At 43.7% G+C, this 20,000-nt stretch overlaps 1 protein-coding gene across 1 annotated transcript in view; it reads left to right on the top strand.

The window, feature by feature from the left end:
- Positions 1-20,000, top strand: part of LOC311223413 (myomesin-2-like) — a 52,122-nt gene that overhangs the window by 21,009 nt on the left and 11,113 nt on the right. The window contains 10 exon segments of the mRNA XM_084308201.1: positions 2,122-2,283; positions 3,969-4,110; positions 4,553-4,752; positions 5,827-5,844; positions 5,847-5,879; positions 6,591-6,718; positions 9,254-9,437; positions 10,501-10,675; positions 12,237-12,358; positions 13,893-14,080. Of these exon segments, the coding sequence (XP_084164327.1) occupies positions 2,122-2,283; positions 3,969-4,110; positions 4,553-4,752; positions 5,827-5,844; positions 5,847-5,879; positions 6,591-6,718; positions 9,254-9,437; positions 10,501-10,675; positions 12,237-12,358; positions 13,893-14,080 (1,352 nt within the window).

Here is a 20,000-nt window from a genome sequence, read left to right as displayed (position 1 = left end):
CGATATTGTCCAACTCTTAATTTACGATACCGTTATCAACCGATATCAACCGATACCGATATATGTGGGGTTTCCCCCCCAAAAAACGGAATAATTTCAGGTAATTAACATTACATATCTCTTGTTGTGGAATTAACACAACATTTTGCATACTTTTGACAATAAATAAAATGAGAATTTGTTCTTACTTGCTTGCCTGGGTAAATAAAGGTTAAATAAATGTAAACAAAAAAAGAATATATATATATTTTTTGAAAATCGGTACAGATCATTTCCGATATCACATTTTAATGCCAATATCGGCCGATAATATCGGACATCCCTACCAGTAATACTTACCTCTACTACAACTACTAGTGAATTGCCCTACAGTTGAATCCTTCAGACGAAGAACCATGTAAGTCTGTATTAAAGATTACAATTTGCATCTATCTATCCCAGCCCAAACATTCACAATAATAATTTTCTTTTTTATATTTATTTTTCCCGTTCCTGGAAAAGGTACCTATACTGTGTGAGAGGTGTAACTCTGCAAAAGAAAATACAAATATATTTTTAACCCTGTCCCACCCCCATCTTTATCAAAACTGTAAATGCACTTACCGTTTTTTAAACATACTTTAGGTCGGATGTCAATCAAACATTCATCAAATTAACCCCCTTCCCCACCCGGAAGGTGTGTCGCGTTTTGGAAATTACGTCAAATCGTAGAAAGCTCACAATGCCCTAAATGTGGTTAACTTCGTGGATCTTTTCAGATGAGCAATATTCCTATTGGCCTACTTTCAGGTTATGTATCATATTCACATTCAACGTTATGAATTGATAAATGGGCTGTTCAAAATGCCTTAGGTTCTTCATATCGTTCTACCTGTCAAATAGACTCTGCTGCACCCACTGCTAACATGACGGCATCCGTCTGAGGCACAGCGGTGCTGAGAGTGGAGAGGATATCATTAATATCCATGAGAAGGAGTGTCTGTATCATTAATATCCATGAGAAGAAGTGTCTGTATCATTAATGTCCATGAGAAGGAGTGTCTGTATCATTAATGTCCACGAGAAGGAGTATCTGTATCATAATATCCATGAGAAGGAGTGTCTGTATCATTAATGTCCATGAGAAGGAGTGTCTGTATCATTAATGTCCATGAGAAGGAGTGTCTGTATCATTAATGTCCATGAGAAGGAGTGTCTGTATCATAATATCCATGAGAAGAAGTGTCTGTATCATAATATCCATGAGAAGGAGTGTCTGTATCATTAATGTCCATGAGAAGGAGTGTCTGTATCATTAATGTCCATGAGAAGGAGTGTCTGTATCATTAATGTCCATGAGAAGGAGTGTCTGTATCATAATATCCATGAGAAGAAGTGTCTGTATCATTAATGTCCATGAGAAGGAGTGTCTGTATCATTAATGTCCACGAGAAGGAGTGTCTGTATCATAATATCCATGAGAAGGAGTGTCTGTATCATTAATGTCCACGAGAAGAAGTGTCTGTATCATTAATGTCCACGAGAAGGAGTGTCTGTATCATTAATGTCCATGAGAAGGAGTGTCTGTATCATTAATGTCCACGAGAAGAAGTGTCTGTATCATTAATGTCCATGAGAAGGAGTGTCTGTATCATTAATGTCCACGAGAAGGAGTGTCTGTATCATTAATGTCCATGAGAAGGAGTGTCTGTATCATTAATGTCCACGAGAAGAAGTGTCTGTATCATTAATGTCCACGAGAAGGAGTGTCTGTATCATTAATGTCCACGAGAAGAAGTGTCTGTATCATTAATATCCATGAGAAGGAGTGTGAAACAGTAGAAACTATACAACTGAGTTTTCACTCCTGAAACAGTAGAGGTTATACCACTGACTTTGCATGCATTCACCAAATGTTATGGCTCTCCAAATGTTACTGTACATCCAGTAAGACTAGCAGAGGAGTGAGTACTTTGACTCTATCTCACCTGTACTTTATGAATATAATATGTAAATGCTACTATATATATATATATATATATATATATATATATATATATATATATATATATATATATATATATATATATTTATTTATTTACTTCTTAGACTATAATAACAATGATATCTCCTATGTTGCAGATCATCGTCTGACCAACTCTAAGTGGGTGAAGATTGAGACGGGTTGTGGAGTGAGCACCCTGACTCTTCCTCACCTCAACAAGGACGATGAAGGCCTGTACATGCTGCGCATGGTGACCAAGGGCGGCTCCGCCGAGCACAGCGCCTTCGTCTCCGTCGCAGGTAACGTACCATAACCACCACAACCACCACAACCACCACAACCACCACAACCACAACCACAACCACCACAACCACCACAACCACCACAACCACCACAACCACAACCACAACCACCACCACCACAACCACCACAACCACCACAACCACCAACCACCACCACAACCACCACAACCACCACAACCACCACAACCACCAAACCACCACAACCACCACAACCACCACAACCACCACAACCACAACCACCACAACCACCACAACCACCACAACCACCACAACCACCATAACCACCACAACCACCACAACCACCACAACCACCACAACCACCACAACCACCACAACCACCACAACCACCACAACCACCATAACCACCATAACCACCACAACCACCACAACCACCACAACCACCACAACCACCACAACCACCACAACCACCACAACCACCACAACCACCATAACCACCACAACCACCACAACCACCACAACCACCACAACCACCACAACCACAACCACCACAACCACCACAACCACCACAACCACCACAACCACCACAACCACCACAACCACCACAACCACAACCACCACAACCACCACAACCACCACAACCATCATAACCACCACAACCACCACAACCACCACAACCACCACAACCACCACAACCACAACCACCACAACCACCACAACCACCACAACCACCACAACCACAACCACCACAACCACCACAACCACCACAACCACAACCACCACAACCACAACCACAACCACCACAACCACCACAACCACCACAGCTCTCGTGGGTAGGGTGACCAGGTGTCCCCCTTTTGGTTGTACTGTCCCACCATTTGACCGAACGTCCCACATATTGAGAGGATGTCCCTCTTTTTGAAGCAAAAAAAAAACACTCGGTGAAGACCATGTTATTCTAATGAAAAAATGTACATTATCTATCTGTCCCACTTTGTCCCACTTGGTCCCACCAAAATCTTACTGTTGTCCTGCTTTTGGACTTTTGCATCTGGTCACCCTACTCGTGGGCCACATCAAATGACGTGGCGGGTCACATTTGGCCCGCGGGCCTTGAGTTTGACACCTATGCTCTATATCTCATACATATTATCAGTTCCCCTTCACGTAGGAGGTCACAGGTGAATTATTCACATGAAATAATTCATGTACACCTTGCGTTACATGCACGGCAGTGGTCCCTGGTTACCGTGGCAACCACTCGCCTGCGCGACTACTCCCATCCCCTTGGCAGAGATCGCTATTAGTTTGCAGCATCTTTAAAACTCACATCTGTTCGGTCTACCCGCAGCAGCAAATGATACGTTTACTTGACATAAAATCGCATTTAATTATTTCCTCCAAATATGTCACACAGTGTTCTTCACGTAGGTGCTTTTGGTTGTTTAACCCTTTCACTGCCACACTACAGAAGGTTAACCTTTACTATCACACTACCGACGGTTAACGATAGTAAAGGGTTAACCTTCTGTAGTGTGGCAGTGAAAGGGTTAACCCGCTGTTGTGTGGCAGTGAAAGGGTTAACCTTCTGTGTATTGTCGCAGTGAAAGGGTTAACCGGTTTGGTAGTGCGGCAGTGAAAGGGTTTTAATGATCTGTTCCATCTGCACGTCGAGTGGTGGAAGAACAATATTTAATAACTGCCCCTTCGTCGTCTCCCGTCAGACGGGTCTCCTCCGGTCCCCGGGGCTCCTGGCGCTCCCATGGACATCAAGATCCACGACGCCAACAGGGACTACGTCATTGTGTCCTGGAAGCCCCCCAACACCACCACCGAGGGGCCCATCCTGGGATACTTTGTAGACAAGTAAGATGGAGGGATGGAGGGAGGGAGGGATAGATGGATAGATGGATAGATGGATGGATAGATAGATAGATAGATAGATAGGATGGATGGATGGATGGATGGATGGATGGATGGATGGATGGATGGATGGATGGATGGATGGATGGATGGATGGATGGATGGATGGATGGATGGATGGATGGATGGATGGATGGATGGATGGATGGATGGATGGATGGATGGATGGATTAGATAGATAGATAGATAGATAGATAGATAGATAGATAGATAGATAGATAGATAGATAGATAGATAGATAGATAGATAGATAGATAGATAGATAGATAGATAGATAGATAGATAGATAGATAGATAGATAGATAGATAGTTGTTGTGTTTGTGTCACTTCAGTTCACGTTTCTACTTTCTCACCTGAGTTCCTCTCGTGTCCCCCCGTCTGCAGGTGTGAGGTGGGAACGGAGAGCTGGACCCAGTGTAACGAGCACCCCATTAAGATCTGTAAATACCCCGTGTCCGGGCTGTTCGAGGGACACTCCTTCTACTTCAGAGTCCGAGCCGTCAACTCCCAGGGCATCAGCAGAGCCTCCCGCATGTCCAGCGCCATCGCTGCGGTCGACCCCACGGAGTTCCAGAACCTCCACGGTACGTACGTCAGCGCCGGTAGCTTCCCGGCCCTCCGGTCTGGTCCCGGACTGTGTGTACTGTAATAACGGGGACGTTATGTTCAAGTTCAAGTTTGTTTATTATTTGTCACAATAAAATACATGTACTTTACGGTGAAATGCTTGATTCTGTATGAGCCCCTGAGAGTGTGCTTCATACCGTAAAAAAGTAAGTAAAAGAGGAATATACAATTAAATATAGAATCTAAAGTACAGTGTGTTAAAGTGTCTAAAGTGAGTGTTAATAAGGTGAGTGTTTGTTTAAAAGTGAGTGTGTGCATGTGGATGTCTGTGCAATGAGTGTATATGATGGGTTGATGTTATATAGAGTCATTGAGCATCCTGATGGCCTGGGGATAGAAGCTCCTTCTGAGTCTCTCTGTACTGGCCATGAGACTCCGGTAGCGCTTGCCTTGACCGCAGCAGTTCAAAGAGGCAGTTTTTTGGGTGTTACAGTATGTCAAATGTTTTATGTATCTCGTTTGTGTAGTTTACACAGCATGGAACATGATGATCAGAATCAGAAAGGTCTTTATTTGCCAAGTAGTTTTCACATACGAGTAATTTGGCTTTGGTCGTTTTCGGGGCGACATTAGCAGACAGACATTATTAACAGACAGATAATAGAGAGGTGGAGTAAAAGAAAATGAAATATGAACTCAGTTAAGCACAATGGAATATAATATAATTATGAAATTAAATATAGGCAGGGCTGTACAACTGTAAATAAGAGTTTGAATACAATTAAATGGGATATAAACTAAATTAAATATAGCACAATAGAATATAGTACAATTAGAAGTAAAATAGGAATAGGCCAGGGCGGTACAACTGGGCGAGATGTGGTCAAGTATGTACACTAATTAGAATGAAATAACAATACAGTGGGACGGGATAATTAGCAGGGCTGTGCAATTGGGCAGTTATGTGCAAAGAGTATGAATCAGCAAAGTATGAACAGGTATGTTTTGATGATGATGATGATGATGATGATGATGATGATGATGATGATAAGGATGAGGATGATACTAATCCTAATCTCTCTTCTCTGCAGCTTCGAAGCAGGGAGGAAACTGCATGTGGTCTCTCACCATGATGATCTTGCAGGTAGGCTGTTGTGTTTATTAGATTCTAACCTATATAACGCTAAACGCTGGGCGTTTATACTGGGTGTTGTGCAGAAATAACAGCCACCTCTCAACCAATCACAATCGCGTATTTCACACAAGCCCTTGTATAATAGTTATTATTACTAGGGATGTCTGATATTATCGGCCGACCGATATTATCGGCCGATATCGGCAGTAAAATTTGTTATATATATATCCAGTGAAATTATTAGTTACCTGAAATTATTAAGTTTTTTTGGGGGGGAAACCCTGCATATATCGGTATCGGTTGATATCGGTTGATATCGGTATCGGAAATTAAGAGTTGGACAATATCGGAATATCGGTATCGGTAAAAAAGCCAATATCGAGCATCCCTAATTATTACACATTGAATAGACTAGTTTGTTCTATTTAATTTAATAATTCGTCTGGTTAGACACATGTACATCTCGTTAAACCATCAGATAACGGAATAATGGTTTATACTGTGCGTGTGTGTGTGTGTGTGTGTGTGTGTGTGTGTGTGTGTGTGTGTGTGTGTGTGTGTGTGTGTGTGTGTGTGTGTGTGTGTGTGTGTGTGTGTGTGTGTGTGTGTGTGTGTGTGTGTGTGTGTGTGTGTGTGTGTGTGTGTGTGTGTGTGTGTGTGTGTGTGTCTGTGTATCTGTGTGTGCGTGTGTGGTGCATGTGTGCGTGTGTGTGAATGTAGCGGAGGGTAAGCCACCAGGTACTCCATCAGGTGTCCATTCGTCAGAAATAGACAGAACCTATGTGGTCCTCAGCTGGAAGGCTCCTGCATACACTGACAAGGCTCCCATGTGGTACTATCTGGAGAAGGTTAGTACTTTGACTAGTATTACCGTATATAACAACAACAACAACTACTACTACTACTACTGCTGCTAATACTACTACTACTACTACAACAACAACTACTACTTTCTCTACTACTATCACTACTACTACTACTACTACTACTACTACTACTACTACTACTACTACTACTACTACTACTACTACTACTACTACTACTACTACTATTACTATTCTACTAATACTATCACTACTACTATCACTACTACTACTGCTACTACTACTACTACTACTACTACTACTACTACTACTACTACTACTACTACTACTACTACTACTATTTCTACTACTACTACTACTACTACTACTACTACTACTACTACTACTACTACTACTACTACTACTACTACTACTACTACTACTACTACTACTATGACTACTACTACTACTATTACTACTACTACTACTACTACTACTACTACTACTACTACTACTCTACTACTACTACTACTACTACTACTACTACTACCAGTGATGCCAGTATCTAGTTACTAAGTAACGAGTTACTCTAATCTGATTACCTTTTTCAGTAAATAGTAATCTAACTTGTTACTTTTTACAAGCCAGTAATCTGATTACAGTTACTTTTCCAAGTGGCTGTGCGTTACTATTTAGTTACTATCTCATAATGCTGATGATAAGAGAGCCAGGGGTACAGTCAGCTAGACCGGAGATGGGACGTGCGCTCGCGCACGCACGCACACAGCCACACACACATGAGAATAACAAACTATAATACCATGTTTTATATTACACAACGGCGTTACAATTTTATTTTTAATTAAAATTATATTATATACATTTTCAATTTTTTTTCCGTTTGGGAACCACTGTCCTAGAGTGCCTGAGCAGTGGACAGCTGTGACCTTATATGGCCTGATGGCTGATGACGTCTCATGATGACCTGTCTGAGCAGCCAATCATGATTTATGACATTATGCACTTTCAATAAAGCATTATTAAAAAAAAAGAAAAAATTGTCATTCTTATGTTGTGGCAGCAGCAGGGGGGACGACGACGACGACTTCGTAACCTAGTTACTTTCAAGTAATCAGTAAAGTAACTAGATTACTTTTTAAAGGAGTAATCAGTAATCAGATTATTTTTAAGTAATCTGTGGCATCACTGACTACTACTACTACTATCACTACTACTATCACTACTACTACTACTACTACTACTACTACTACTACTACTACTACTACTACTATCACTACTACTATCACTACTACTACTACTACTACTACTACTACTACTACTACTACTACTACTACTACTACTACTACTACTACTACTACTACTACTACTACTACTACTACTACTACTACTATTCTACTATCACTACTACTACTACTGCTACTACTACTTGATTGATGGATTGATTGAACATTTTATTAACAGATTGCAGAATGGGTACAATACAGTACAGCTCAATACACACAATTGTTAAGGGGATGCAGACCAGAGAAAGACATTCGTCTTGTTTAGATTCAGATTCAGATTCAGATTCAGACAACTTTATTGGTCCCGCGTGGGGCAATTCATATTTGCAGCTTCACCAACAAGCAACATCAGGGTCCCCCATCAGGGTCCCCCATTTTCAATTCATCTTAGCATAATGACATACATGACATACAGATAGACAGTACTGCTACATCTAGACATTTATGACATACCAGATTTACAAATACAGTACTGTTTGTGATACAAAAAGAGTCTAAAAAAGAGAGTATACATTTGACGAAGACACTGTACATTTGTAGGATGTTGGGTAGGTGAGGGTAGGGGAGGGTAGATTGGGTAGGTGGGGTGGGGTGGGGGGGGGAACTGTACATTGGAGGGGGTTGGGTTGCTTCTATACTTTAAGCAAGTGGCTTGTCCTTCCACGTTCCCGTTTTGCGCTCTGATTGGCCACGCACGTTTCTAGTCATGTGACATGTGCGCCAATCGCCAAGAGCATGGCGATAGAACACCAGCCCTGATTCCAAACTCTAACCTTAACCAACTGCGAAAGAGTCGCCTAAGCTTAACCAGTGATAAACTAGGCGTTAGGTAGTTTGCAGGCTGTTAGACCCGGAAATAGGCGCAGAACTTGCCGTCCCACGATTGGCGCACATGTCACATGACCAGAAACGTGTGTGGCCAATCAGAGTGCAAAACGGGAACGCGGAAGGACAAGCCACTTGCTTAAAGTATAGATGCGGTTGGGTTAGGACATTTACTGTACATTTGAGCGGGTTGGGTTAGGACATTTACGGGGGCCAGTTTCGAATTGCAGTCTCCCGTAGGTGCTCTACTACTACTACTACTACTACTACTACTACTACTACTACTACTACTACTACTACTACTACTACTACTACTACTACTACTACTACTACTACTACTACTACTACTACTACTACTACTACTACTACACTACTACTACTACTACTACTACTAGTACATTGAAGTTTGGTAGAGAGGTAGAGAGTCTAACTCCACCCTCCCTCTCCCCAGAGCAAGGCGCACAGTGGCGCATGGCACAGTGTGAACACCCAGGTTCCAATCCGCTCCGCCCGCTACGCCGTTTTTGACCTGGAAGAGGGCCAACAGTACCAGTTCAGAGTTGTGGCAGCCAACATCTACGGAAACAGCACGCCTTCAGAACCAACCGAAGCCATTCAGACCCTGGAACTCAAAGGTCTGTGTCTCTGTCTGTCTCCGTTTCTTTCTCAAATGAATCGTTAGATACTGGTTCTTATTATGGGTGTCTTTTCAACAACACTTAAAGGTAGAATCTGTAACGCTGTCAAACAGTGACCTCTATAGGCTTGGTATTGAAATGTAAACTAAGTGCTATTCTGCCTTGCGGTTGCTTAAAAGGCACAACCTGTAATCCAATTATAAGAGAGAATGGTAGCCCTACCATCAAAATCCAAACATAGGATTGGAGACATAATAATAATAATTGGTTAGACTAGAACTAGAGGACATGCTTTCATTCCTAAATTGATTTGACAGGTCTCTCACTATTACTAACTGTAATACCAAACTAAACTAAATATGAGCTGTACATGTTTTCTGAACCATGAAAGGTTTGTTTACACTGGAGTAAAATGGACCTATATATTCACTTAGGACCTTTTAGATTGATATTATTATTATTATTATTATTATTATTATTATTATTATTATTATTATTATTATTATTATTATTATTATTATTATTATTATTATTATTATTATTATTATTATTATTATTATTATTATTATTATTATTATTATTATTATTATTATTATTATTATTATTATTATTATTATTATTATTATTATTATTATTATTATTATTATTATTATTATTATTATTATTATTATTATTATTATTATTATTATTATTATTATTATTATTATTATTATTATTATTATTATTATTATTATTATTATTATTATTATTATTATTATTATTATTATTATTATTATTATTATTATTATTATTATTATTATTATTATTATTATTATTATTATTATTATTATTATTATTATTATTATTATTATTATTATTATTATTATTATTATTATTATTATTATTATTATTATTATTATTATTATTATTATTATTATTATTATTATTATTATTATTATTATTATTATTATTATTATTATTATTATTATTATTATTATTATTATATAATTGGCCTTTAATGCTATTGTTGTGGCCAGGTCCTGTTGTTGTTTATTTATTGTTTGTTGTTGGTTGCTTCTAGGCGTGCCCTCTGCCCCTGGTCAGGTGATCTCCACCAGGGAGACGGACACCGCTGTCCTCATCCAATGGGCTGCTCCCAAAGAACCCAACAACCTGATTGGCTACTACATCGACCAATGTGTGAAGGGATCCCAAGACTGGACCTCAGCCAATCACAAGCCTCATAAGAGCACTAAGTAAGGATATATATATTAAAACTCTTTGGTGGTCGAGGCCAGAATTCCTCTTGGGCACCATTCACTTACCCAGGTGCAGTTGATCAACTTGGGCCCCATTCACTACCCAGGTGCCGTTGATTAACTTGGGCACCGTTCACTACCCAGGTGCAGTTGATTAACTTGGGCCCCATTCACTACCCAGGTGCCGTTGATTAACTTGGGCACCATTCACTACCCAGGTGCCGTTGATTAACTTGGGCCCCATTCACTACCCAGGTGCAGTTAGTTAACTTGGGCACCGTTCACTTACCCAGGTGCAGTTAGTTAACTTGGGCACCGTTCACTTACCCAGGTGCAGTTGATTAACTTGGGCACCATTCACTACCCAGGTGCAGTTGATTAACTTGGGCCCCATTCACTACCCAGGTGCCGTTAGTTAACTTGGGCCCCATTCACTACCCAGGTGCCGTTGATTAACTTGGGCCCCATTCACTACCCAGGTGCAGTTGATTAACTTGGGCACCATTCACTTCCCAGGTGCAGTTAGTTAACCATTCACTACCCAGGTGCAGTTAGTTAACCATTCACTACCCAGTTGCAGTTAGTTAACCATTCACTACCCAGGTGCAGTTGGTTAACCATTCACTACCCAGGTGCAGTTAGTTAACCATTCACTACCCAGGTGCAGTTAGTTAACCATTCACTACCCAGGTGCAGTTAGTTAACCATTCACTACCCAGGTGCAGTTGGTTAACCATTCACTACCCAGGTGCAGTTAGTTAACCATTCACTACCCAGGTGCAGTTGGTTAACCATTCACTACCCAGGTGCTCCTGGTGAGCTGGTTGGCACCTTGCATGGTTGCCTCTGCCATTGGTGTGTGAATGTGAGGGTGAATGTGAGGAACAAATTCTAAAGCGCTTTGGATAAAAGCTGTTATATAAAATGCACCATTTACCATTTACCTGAGAACATTAAGTTATCTTCACAGACAGCACTAAGCACCTACTACAAGTGACTGAATATATAGCACAGAGCATGACGTGTTTTCTCTGATCCATCTGTGCATGTGCCACCCCCCCCCCTCTCTCTCTCTCTCTCTCTCTCTCTCTCTCTCTCTCTCTCTCTCTCTCTCTCTCTCTCTCTCTCTCTCTCTCTCTCTTTGCTCTCCCTTCCTCCCCCCTCTCTCTCTCTCTCTTTGCTCTCCCTTCCCCCCCCTCTCTCTCTTTGCTCTCCATTCCTCCCCCCCTCTCTCTCTCTCTCTCTCTCTCTCTCTCTCTCTCTTTGCTCTCCCTTCCCCCCCCCTCTCTCTCTCTCTCTTTGCTCTCCCTTCCCCCCCCCCCCTCTCTCTCTCTCTCTCTCTCTCTCTCTCTCTCTCTCTCTCTCTCTCTCTTTGCTCTCCCTTCCTCCCCCCCCTCTCTCTCTCTTTGCTCTCCCTTCCTCCCCCCCCTCTCTCTCTCTTTGCTCTCCCTTCCTCCCCCCCTCTCTCTCTCTCTTTGCTCTCCCTTCCTCCCCCCCTCTCTCTCTCTCTCTCTCGCTCTCTCTTTGCTCTCCCTTCCTCCCCCCCTCTCCCCGGTAGGTTTGTGGTGAGCGGGCTGACCACAGGAGAGACCTACGTGTTCCGTGTCCAGGCCATTAATGAGCTGGGTCTCAGTGACGAGTCCCAGGAGTCATCCCCCCTGGCTGTCAAGGCTGCTCTGAGTCAGTGTCCACCCACCCACCCATCATCCATCCACCCACCCGCCCATCATCCACCCATCCACCCACCCATCCATCAATCAATCATCCATCCATCCATCTATCCATCCATCCATCCATCCATCCATCCATTAATTCATCCATCCATCCATCCATCTATCCATCCATCCACCCATCATCCATCCATCCATCCACCCATCCATCCATCCATCCATCAATCATCCATCTATTCATCATCCATCCATTTATCTATCTATATCCATCCATCCATCCATCCATCTATCCATTCATTCATCCATCCATTCATTAATTCATCCATCCATCCATCTATCCATCCATCCATCCATCCATCCATCCATCCATCCATCCATCTATCCATCCATCCATCCATCCATCCATTCATCCATTCATTAATTAATTCATGAATCCATCCATCATCCATCCATTCATCCATCCATCCATCTATCCATCCATCCATCCATCCATCCATCCATCCATCCATCCATCCATCCATCCATCCATCCATCCATCCATCCATCCATCCATCCATCCATCCATTAATGCATTCATTAATTAATCCATCCATCCACCCATCCATTAATTAATTCATCCATCCATCCATTCATTCATTAATCCATCCATCCATTCATTCATCCATCCATCCATCCATTCATTCATGCATTCATTCATTCATTCATTAATCCATCCATCAATTCATTCATTCATTAATCCATCCATTCATTCATTTATCCATCCATCCATCCATCCATCCATCCATCCATCCATCCATCCATCCATCCATCCATCCATCCATCCATCCATCCATCCATCCATCCATCCATCCATCCATCCATCCATCCATCCATCCATCCATTAATTAATTCAACCTTTACTTAATCTTGGATAATCACTGGTCTCTCAATAAGGAGACTGAATGGTTTGAAATCATGCCTTTTAATTGTATACGGGTTACTAGGGCATCATTTTTTGTTTGGTAGCTAAAAGTACTCATTCCAATCTCTGCAAACTCTAGTGGCGTGCAGCACGATTCAATCATTAGAGTGAGTTTGGTCTGGCTTTATACATAAAGAAATCATCATCATCACCAGTAATAACTTTACTACTATGTCCTTACTATACAGTCAGATTGAATTACTGTTTTTATTCATATAGTCTTATTATTGTTATTTCTATATAGTCGTTATTACTGTGTTATTACTATGCAGCCTGTATTACTATTTTGTTATTACTATACAATCTGTATCACTGTGTTATTACTATAAAGTCTGTGTTTTATTACTGTACTGTATTACTGCTATTATTTGTGATTACTATGTTGGGGACCGGGGGCTTGAAACTAGTCAACGAGTCATTTTTAGATGATAAAACACTGATGGTGATGATGATGATGATGATGATGATGATGATGATGATAATGATAATGTTTTTCATAAGGCACGGTCTTATTGAATTATGATTGCCATGTCTGTGCCCCTGAACCACTGCAATAATAACATCTGTCGTTTTTCTATTTCAGCTAAACCCTCTGCTCCCTATGACATCGCCGTGCTGAACTGTGACGGACACTCCATGGTCCTGAACTGGAAGAGGCCTCTTCACTCCGGAGGGTCAAAGGTCAAGGAGTACTACGTGGACAAGAGGCGCAGTGGCGCCACCATGTGGAGGGAGATCAACATCTCGCCTCTTAAACAGAGACTGTACAAGGTGAGCAACACACCTATTGCTGTTAAATACCTCTAAATTAAGGCTGTCAAAGTTAATGCGGTATCAACGTGTTAACGCACGATTCTATTAACGGCACTACTTTTTTTAACTCACGATTAACTTTTTAGAACTTTTTTTTTTACTAGACTTCACTCAGGTGTATTATTGATACTCTCATTGATACTATGTTTGTTTAGGACTCAAAGTGTGTGTGTCATGTTGATAAGAGTATTAAAACTTGGAACATGAAAAATATCTGCTTAAGGTAGATAATATATATATATTTTTAAATGCGATTAATTTGCGATTAATCGTGAGTTAACTATGGACAATCTTGCGATTAATCAGATTAAATATGTTAATTGATTGACAGCACTAGTCTAAATACAATTAGGATTAGCCACGATAATAAACATACAGTTATCTAAGATTGCAAAGCAGCTGTGTACATTGAATTACCTGGAAATAAAAAAAAAAGTGATTTGAAGAGTAACTTTTTTTATTTTGTATTGCTGCCCTAGTGGTTAATAGTTTCACCCTGCAGCCCACCCAGTCTGTGATGTCAGAGTGCCTCTTTGGAGGTCCTATCACAGTGTGTCTAGGGGGGTAAAAAGAGGTAATATGACATCACAGGTTGGGGTGGGGCAGAGTGTGCAGCATGGGGAAAATACAAACCACTACGGCAACAGAATGACCATGAGTGTACAGTAGTTACTCTTTAACCCTTTCACTACCACACTACAGAAGGTTAACCCTTTCACTACCACACTACAGAAGGTTAACCTTTCACTACCACACTACAGAAGGTTAACCCTTTCACTACCACACTACAGAAGGTTAATGTAACTGAGGGGTACAATTCCCTGACTGTATTGATAAGTATGGTATCATTAAACCACTACCGCTTTATGTACTTTAATTACTGGCCATACAGTACATGATATATAAATATGATGAACACTTCCCACAATGAATCGGTTCCACACAAAGTGGTAATTAAGTATTTATTGCAGCAAAAGGTACATAATATACTTCTCTATTTTACTTTGGATGCGCTTATAAGGCAAAGGAATGTGCGTAGGCAAATCAATAATGAATGTCCATTCTCTGGTTACGCAGGAGGTAATTATACAACCTGAATCTTAGGGAATTATATCTATGGTACACTAGTAATATATAGCGGGAGATACTGGAAGGGTCCCCCCGGTTGTAAGCCAGCAGGGGTAGAGGATCTGTCGGTAGTAGAGAGTCTGGTCAACGATGACTAAGGAGACTCCAAGTACAGGAGACGGTGCAATAGTCTCTTGATCCACAGACGAATACAGCTGTTCTCCGTAGACTGTAGCTCCACAGTGAAGAAAGCTAGCCGGCCTCAGGCTCTCTGAGGCGCAGACTCGACGTGGCTCCTCACAGGGTAAATCCCACACGTGTAGGCGTCGGCGATTCTCCGCTCCATAAATCACAGGACCAAAACAAATATAATCCAGCCGCAAAGGGCTATGTAGTCGTCGGGTAGATTAATCCAGTGTACATGTCCACACGGTTCTCGTCTAGGTCTCCTCGGGTGAAAGCGCCATGAAAGCAGCCCAGCCTGGATAAGCACTCTAGCTGATACGAGGAAGCGTTGGTGATGCTGGTCACTGTAGAACTTTAGCCGCACGATACACTATACACAAATAGACTATTACTGACTTAATAGAAATATGTCGCACTCGACGGTATAGCGCCAAACTCTGACAATTCAGTTATTAATTCGCACGCGGTCTCAATGCTCTTATTTGGGGCCAAACAGGCCATACTTCACCGCACGGAGTATCGTGGGTGAGGCTTCAACTTATTGGGTAACTCTACTTCTGTATTCACCTGCGCCATATTTATATGCATGGCGAACAATCTAGTGCCAACCTCATTTCTGTCTCGTATCCCTGGGCAAGGCCGGGCATGTACAGACATGTCTTGACGGTGGCCTTGAACCTGACTCTGGAGGCATGGCCCTGGCGCCTGTGGACCGCTGTCCAATAGGAGAATGAAATATTATGGTCTGTACTAGGCTAAAGGGATATTCCGTGTATATGTACAAGGAATATACAAGGGGTATCAAACGATATACAAATACTATGCAATATATATCAATCAATAAATATATATATTCGGTTTAATCTGATCCTTTGTAACAGCCGCCTCCTAATTAGTCCCACCTAATTAGCTAAGCAGAGACAGATTAACCGCACTGTCCACTACTCAATGTCTGTTGTGAGGGGTCGGGCAGTTCACAAAGTCATGGGGTCATGGTCGTCATCGATAGTATCGGGGAGCCTTGGCAGTTCTATTAGCCTCGCCACGGGTCGGGTGTAGATCCGTCCTTGGACGAGCACTTCGGCTGCTCGGACCTTTCCGTCGGCACCGGTGATCACTTTGCTTACGCGGCCAGCCGGCCACATAGCTCGGGGTAGTGACTGGTCGATAATCATGACGACTGTCCCTTCTGTCAAATTGTCTCTCTCTTTCACCCATTTCTGGCGGGTCTGTAGAGACGGTAGATAGTGGAGTAGGAAGCTGTTCCAAAACTTGTCAGCCAATACTTGACTGTACCTCCACATTCTTCGGCCGTTCGCTTCTTCAGGCCTGTACATTGTCTGTGGTAGCGCAGGGTCCAGCCGCCCCATCAAGAGTGTGTTGGGGGTGACTGGGTCGACATCTGCTACATCACTTGAGACGTAACCGAGGGGCTTTGAGTTCAATACTCCCTCGATCTCCGTGAGGACTGTCATTAGGACTTCTTCCGCCACGGTCTGGGCCCCAAGCACGGCGTACAGGGCTGTCTTTATTGAACGTACTTCTCGTTCCCAAGTTCCACCGAAGTGAGGTGCGTTCGGGGGATTAAACTGGAAGTCAATCTGGGATGGAGCGAGGTGGGTCTTAAGTTCTGGGCCCATAGCTTGGAAGCTCTCTCTCAGCTCTCTTTCTCCGCCTTTGAAGTTTGTCCCGTGATCAGACAATAATATAGACGGTTTGCCTTTCCGCGATGTGAATCTTCGGAAGGCCATAAGGAATGAGTCTGTGCTCATGGTTGGAAGGAGTTCTATATGCATCGCTCGGGTGGTCATGCATTTGAATACAATACCCCACCGCTTCTCGGTTCCTCTTCCTTTCTTTATATACAGCGGGCCGAAACAGTCCATACCGGTGGAGTGAAAAGGCTTGTCGCCGAGTCGGAGGCGACAGGGAGGTAGGTCAGCCATCCGGGGTATACTGGGCTGCGCTCGCCACTTACGACAGTCTAGACAGGTTCGCTGGAAGCGCCGCACTGCTTCTCTCCCTTGCAGTATCCAATAACGACGTCTGATCTCCGCGAAGACTCTCTCTGCCCCGGCGTGATGCACATCCTCGTCGTATTTCTTTATGATCAGCTCTGTGACCTTGTGTCGGCTGTTTAAGACTATCGGGTACTTGACGTCATCCGGTAAGTCTGGAACTCTCTGCAGACGATCACCCACTCTGATGAGACCATGGGCGTCGCTCTCGGGGGCTAGGTGGAGCAGTCTGCTGTCTGATGGGACGGGCTTTGCTCCCTGTAGACAGTCTAGCTCATCGGGGAACGAGTCTCTCTGGGCTCGTTGTAGTAGAAGAAGTTCTGCTTCTTCGTAGTCAGCTGCAGTAATGTCAGTAGTGAGCTGAACCTCTGGGTGGTGCCACAGGAATGTCTTTAGCTGCGCACTCTCTAGGGTGAGGCAATCGTCTATGTCGGGGTCTGTGGAGACGAGTGTGTTCAATCCACAGAACATAGATTTCTTGTTTTCGGCCTCCTCTTTACTCGCTTCCCGTGGGGTGGGTGTAGGCCACTCTTCTTCCGGGAGCTTGAGGAACTCTGGCCCGTCACTGTATAGGTTGTGACGGGTGAGGTCATCCAGGGACATTCCCCGGGTGATGACGTCAGCTGGGTTGTGTTTTGTGTCCACATACCTCCAGCTTGCTACTTCTGTTAAATCTTGAATCTCTGTGACTCTGACTCCCACGAAGACCTTGTATCTGCACGAATCAGACCGGATCCATGTGAGTACTGTCGTGGAGTCTGACCACAAGATTGTTCTTTGCACCGGAATGGTGAGTTCACGTTGGATTAACGTGGCGAGTTGCGCTCCTGCTAGGGCTGTGCAGAGCTCTAGACGCGGGATAGATTGTTGCTTTCGTGGGGCTATTCTTGAGCGAGCCAGGATGAAAGCAGTATGTATTTCTCCTCCCTCCTCTCGGGCACGCAATTAGGCCACCGAACCGTAGGCTACTTCGGAGGCGTCGCTGAAGACGTGCAGGTCCATCTGTCACGTCTCCGGCCTCACTGTGGGTGGGAAGTAGCTGCGGCGTATGTTGACACCTGGGAGTGAGCTGAGTTCCGTCTCCCACTCTCTCCATGTGGATGCAAGGTGTTCGGGTATGGGGTCGTCCCAGCCCTGGTCCTTGTCCCATAACGCTCTTACAATCATCTTTGCCCTGGTGGTGTAAGGTAGAATACATCCCAACGGGTCATATTGTCTGGCGAGTGTTCTGTATACACTCCGTCTGGTGGTCGGTAGTGCAGTCGACCTTCCCTGCTCCTTGGTCAGGGGTGTGTGTTTATAATGGAGCGAGTCTGTTTTGAAGCGCCAGACTAGTCCTAATGTCATTTCTTGGGCTTCTCCTGGGATGGTCGCCATCCAGGTCTCGCTGCTTGCTGCCTTGTCCTCGGGGGAGAGGCTGCGCAATACTTGCGGGTCGCTGCTGGCCCACTGCCTGAGATCAAAGCCGCCTTTGATCAGGGAGGCGCGGAGCTTGAGTAGAAGGGCCTCAGCTTCTTCTGGCGTCGAGACGCTTTGCAGACAGTTGTCCACGTAGAAACTATTTCCTACACTTTGTCGGACCTCTTCATCAGCTGCTGGGTCCTCTGCGACGTGCTTTTGCAGTGCAAACATAGCACAGCATGGGCTGCATGTGGTTCCGAAAGGGAGGACTTCCCATTGATAGATGGCTGGTTGCTCATCCCCGATCCTCTCTCTCCATAGGAACCGCAGCAGGGGCTTGTCCTCCTCCACTAGTCTCACCTGCAGGAACATCCCTTTGATGTCGCCGCTGATGGCCACCTTGTCTTGGCGGAAACGTAGTAACACGCCTAGTAGAGAGGGGCCGAGTGTTGGGCCGGGCAAGAGCTCTTTATTCAGATTTTGTGATCCGATCTGGTAGCTGCAGTTGAACACAATACGATCCTTGCTGTTGTGGTGGACTTTGTGGTGCGGCACGTACCATGATTCGGTCGTCTGATCGGCCTCTTTAATGTCAATTTTCTTTGTGTCCCGCTGTGATTAGCTTGTTAATCTCAGCGCGGTACACCGTCTCTTGAGCGGGGTCTCTGGCTAGGCGCCGCTCTGTGTTCAATAGATACCGCTCCGTCGCTTCTTTTGGGGCGTGGAAGGTAGGCATACCCTCTCGCCTCAGGAGTGGAGTTGCGTATCTCATCACTCCGTTGACTTTGACTCTCTTTGTCCCCTGCTCGAGGAGGGCTATAGCGTAAATGTCTTCCTTGGAACGAATGTCTTTCTTTTCGTTCTTAAAGGGCATTGTCTCTAGTGTCCATAGCCTCTCGACATGCTGTAGGAGGGTGGTGTCTTCTTCTGTCACTCTGGAGTGGAGGCAGTTAGTGGCTGCTGTTCGGTTAAGAGACTTAGCGAGGGGGCCTTGTAATGTCCATCCTAGGCGGGTCTCGACTGCTGCAGGACAGCCTCTGGGCCCTGTGTGGACCCGGTCAATCGGGACGATGAGGTCTGCATGGTCGGAGCCTATCAGCAGGGTCGGGGTGGCACCGTCTATGAGCGGTATAGGTAGTTGACGCAGGTGCACATATTTATCCATCAGCTTGGCGATGGGGTAGGTGTACTGCGACAGGCCTATT

Source organism: Notolepis coatsorum (assembly GCF_963971535.1).
Source record: "Notolepis coatsorum genome assembly, chromosome: 2".
NCBI lineage: Eukaryota > Metazoa > Chordata > Actinopteri > Aulopiformes > Paralepididae > Notolepis > Notolepis coatsorum.
This window is presented reverse-complemented; position numbering and strand designations above follow the sequence as displayed.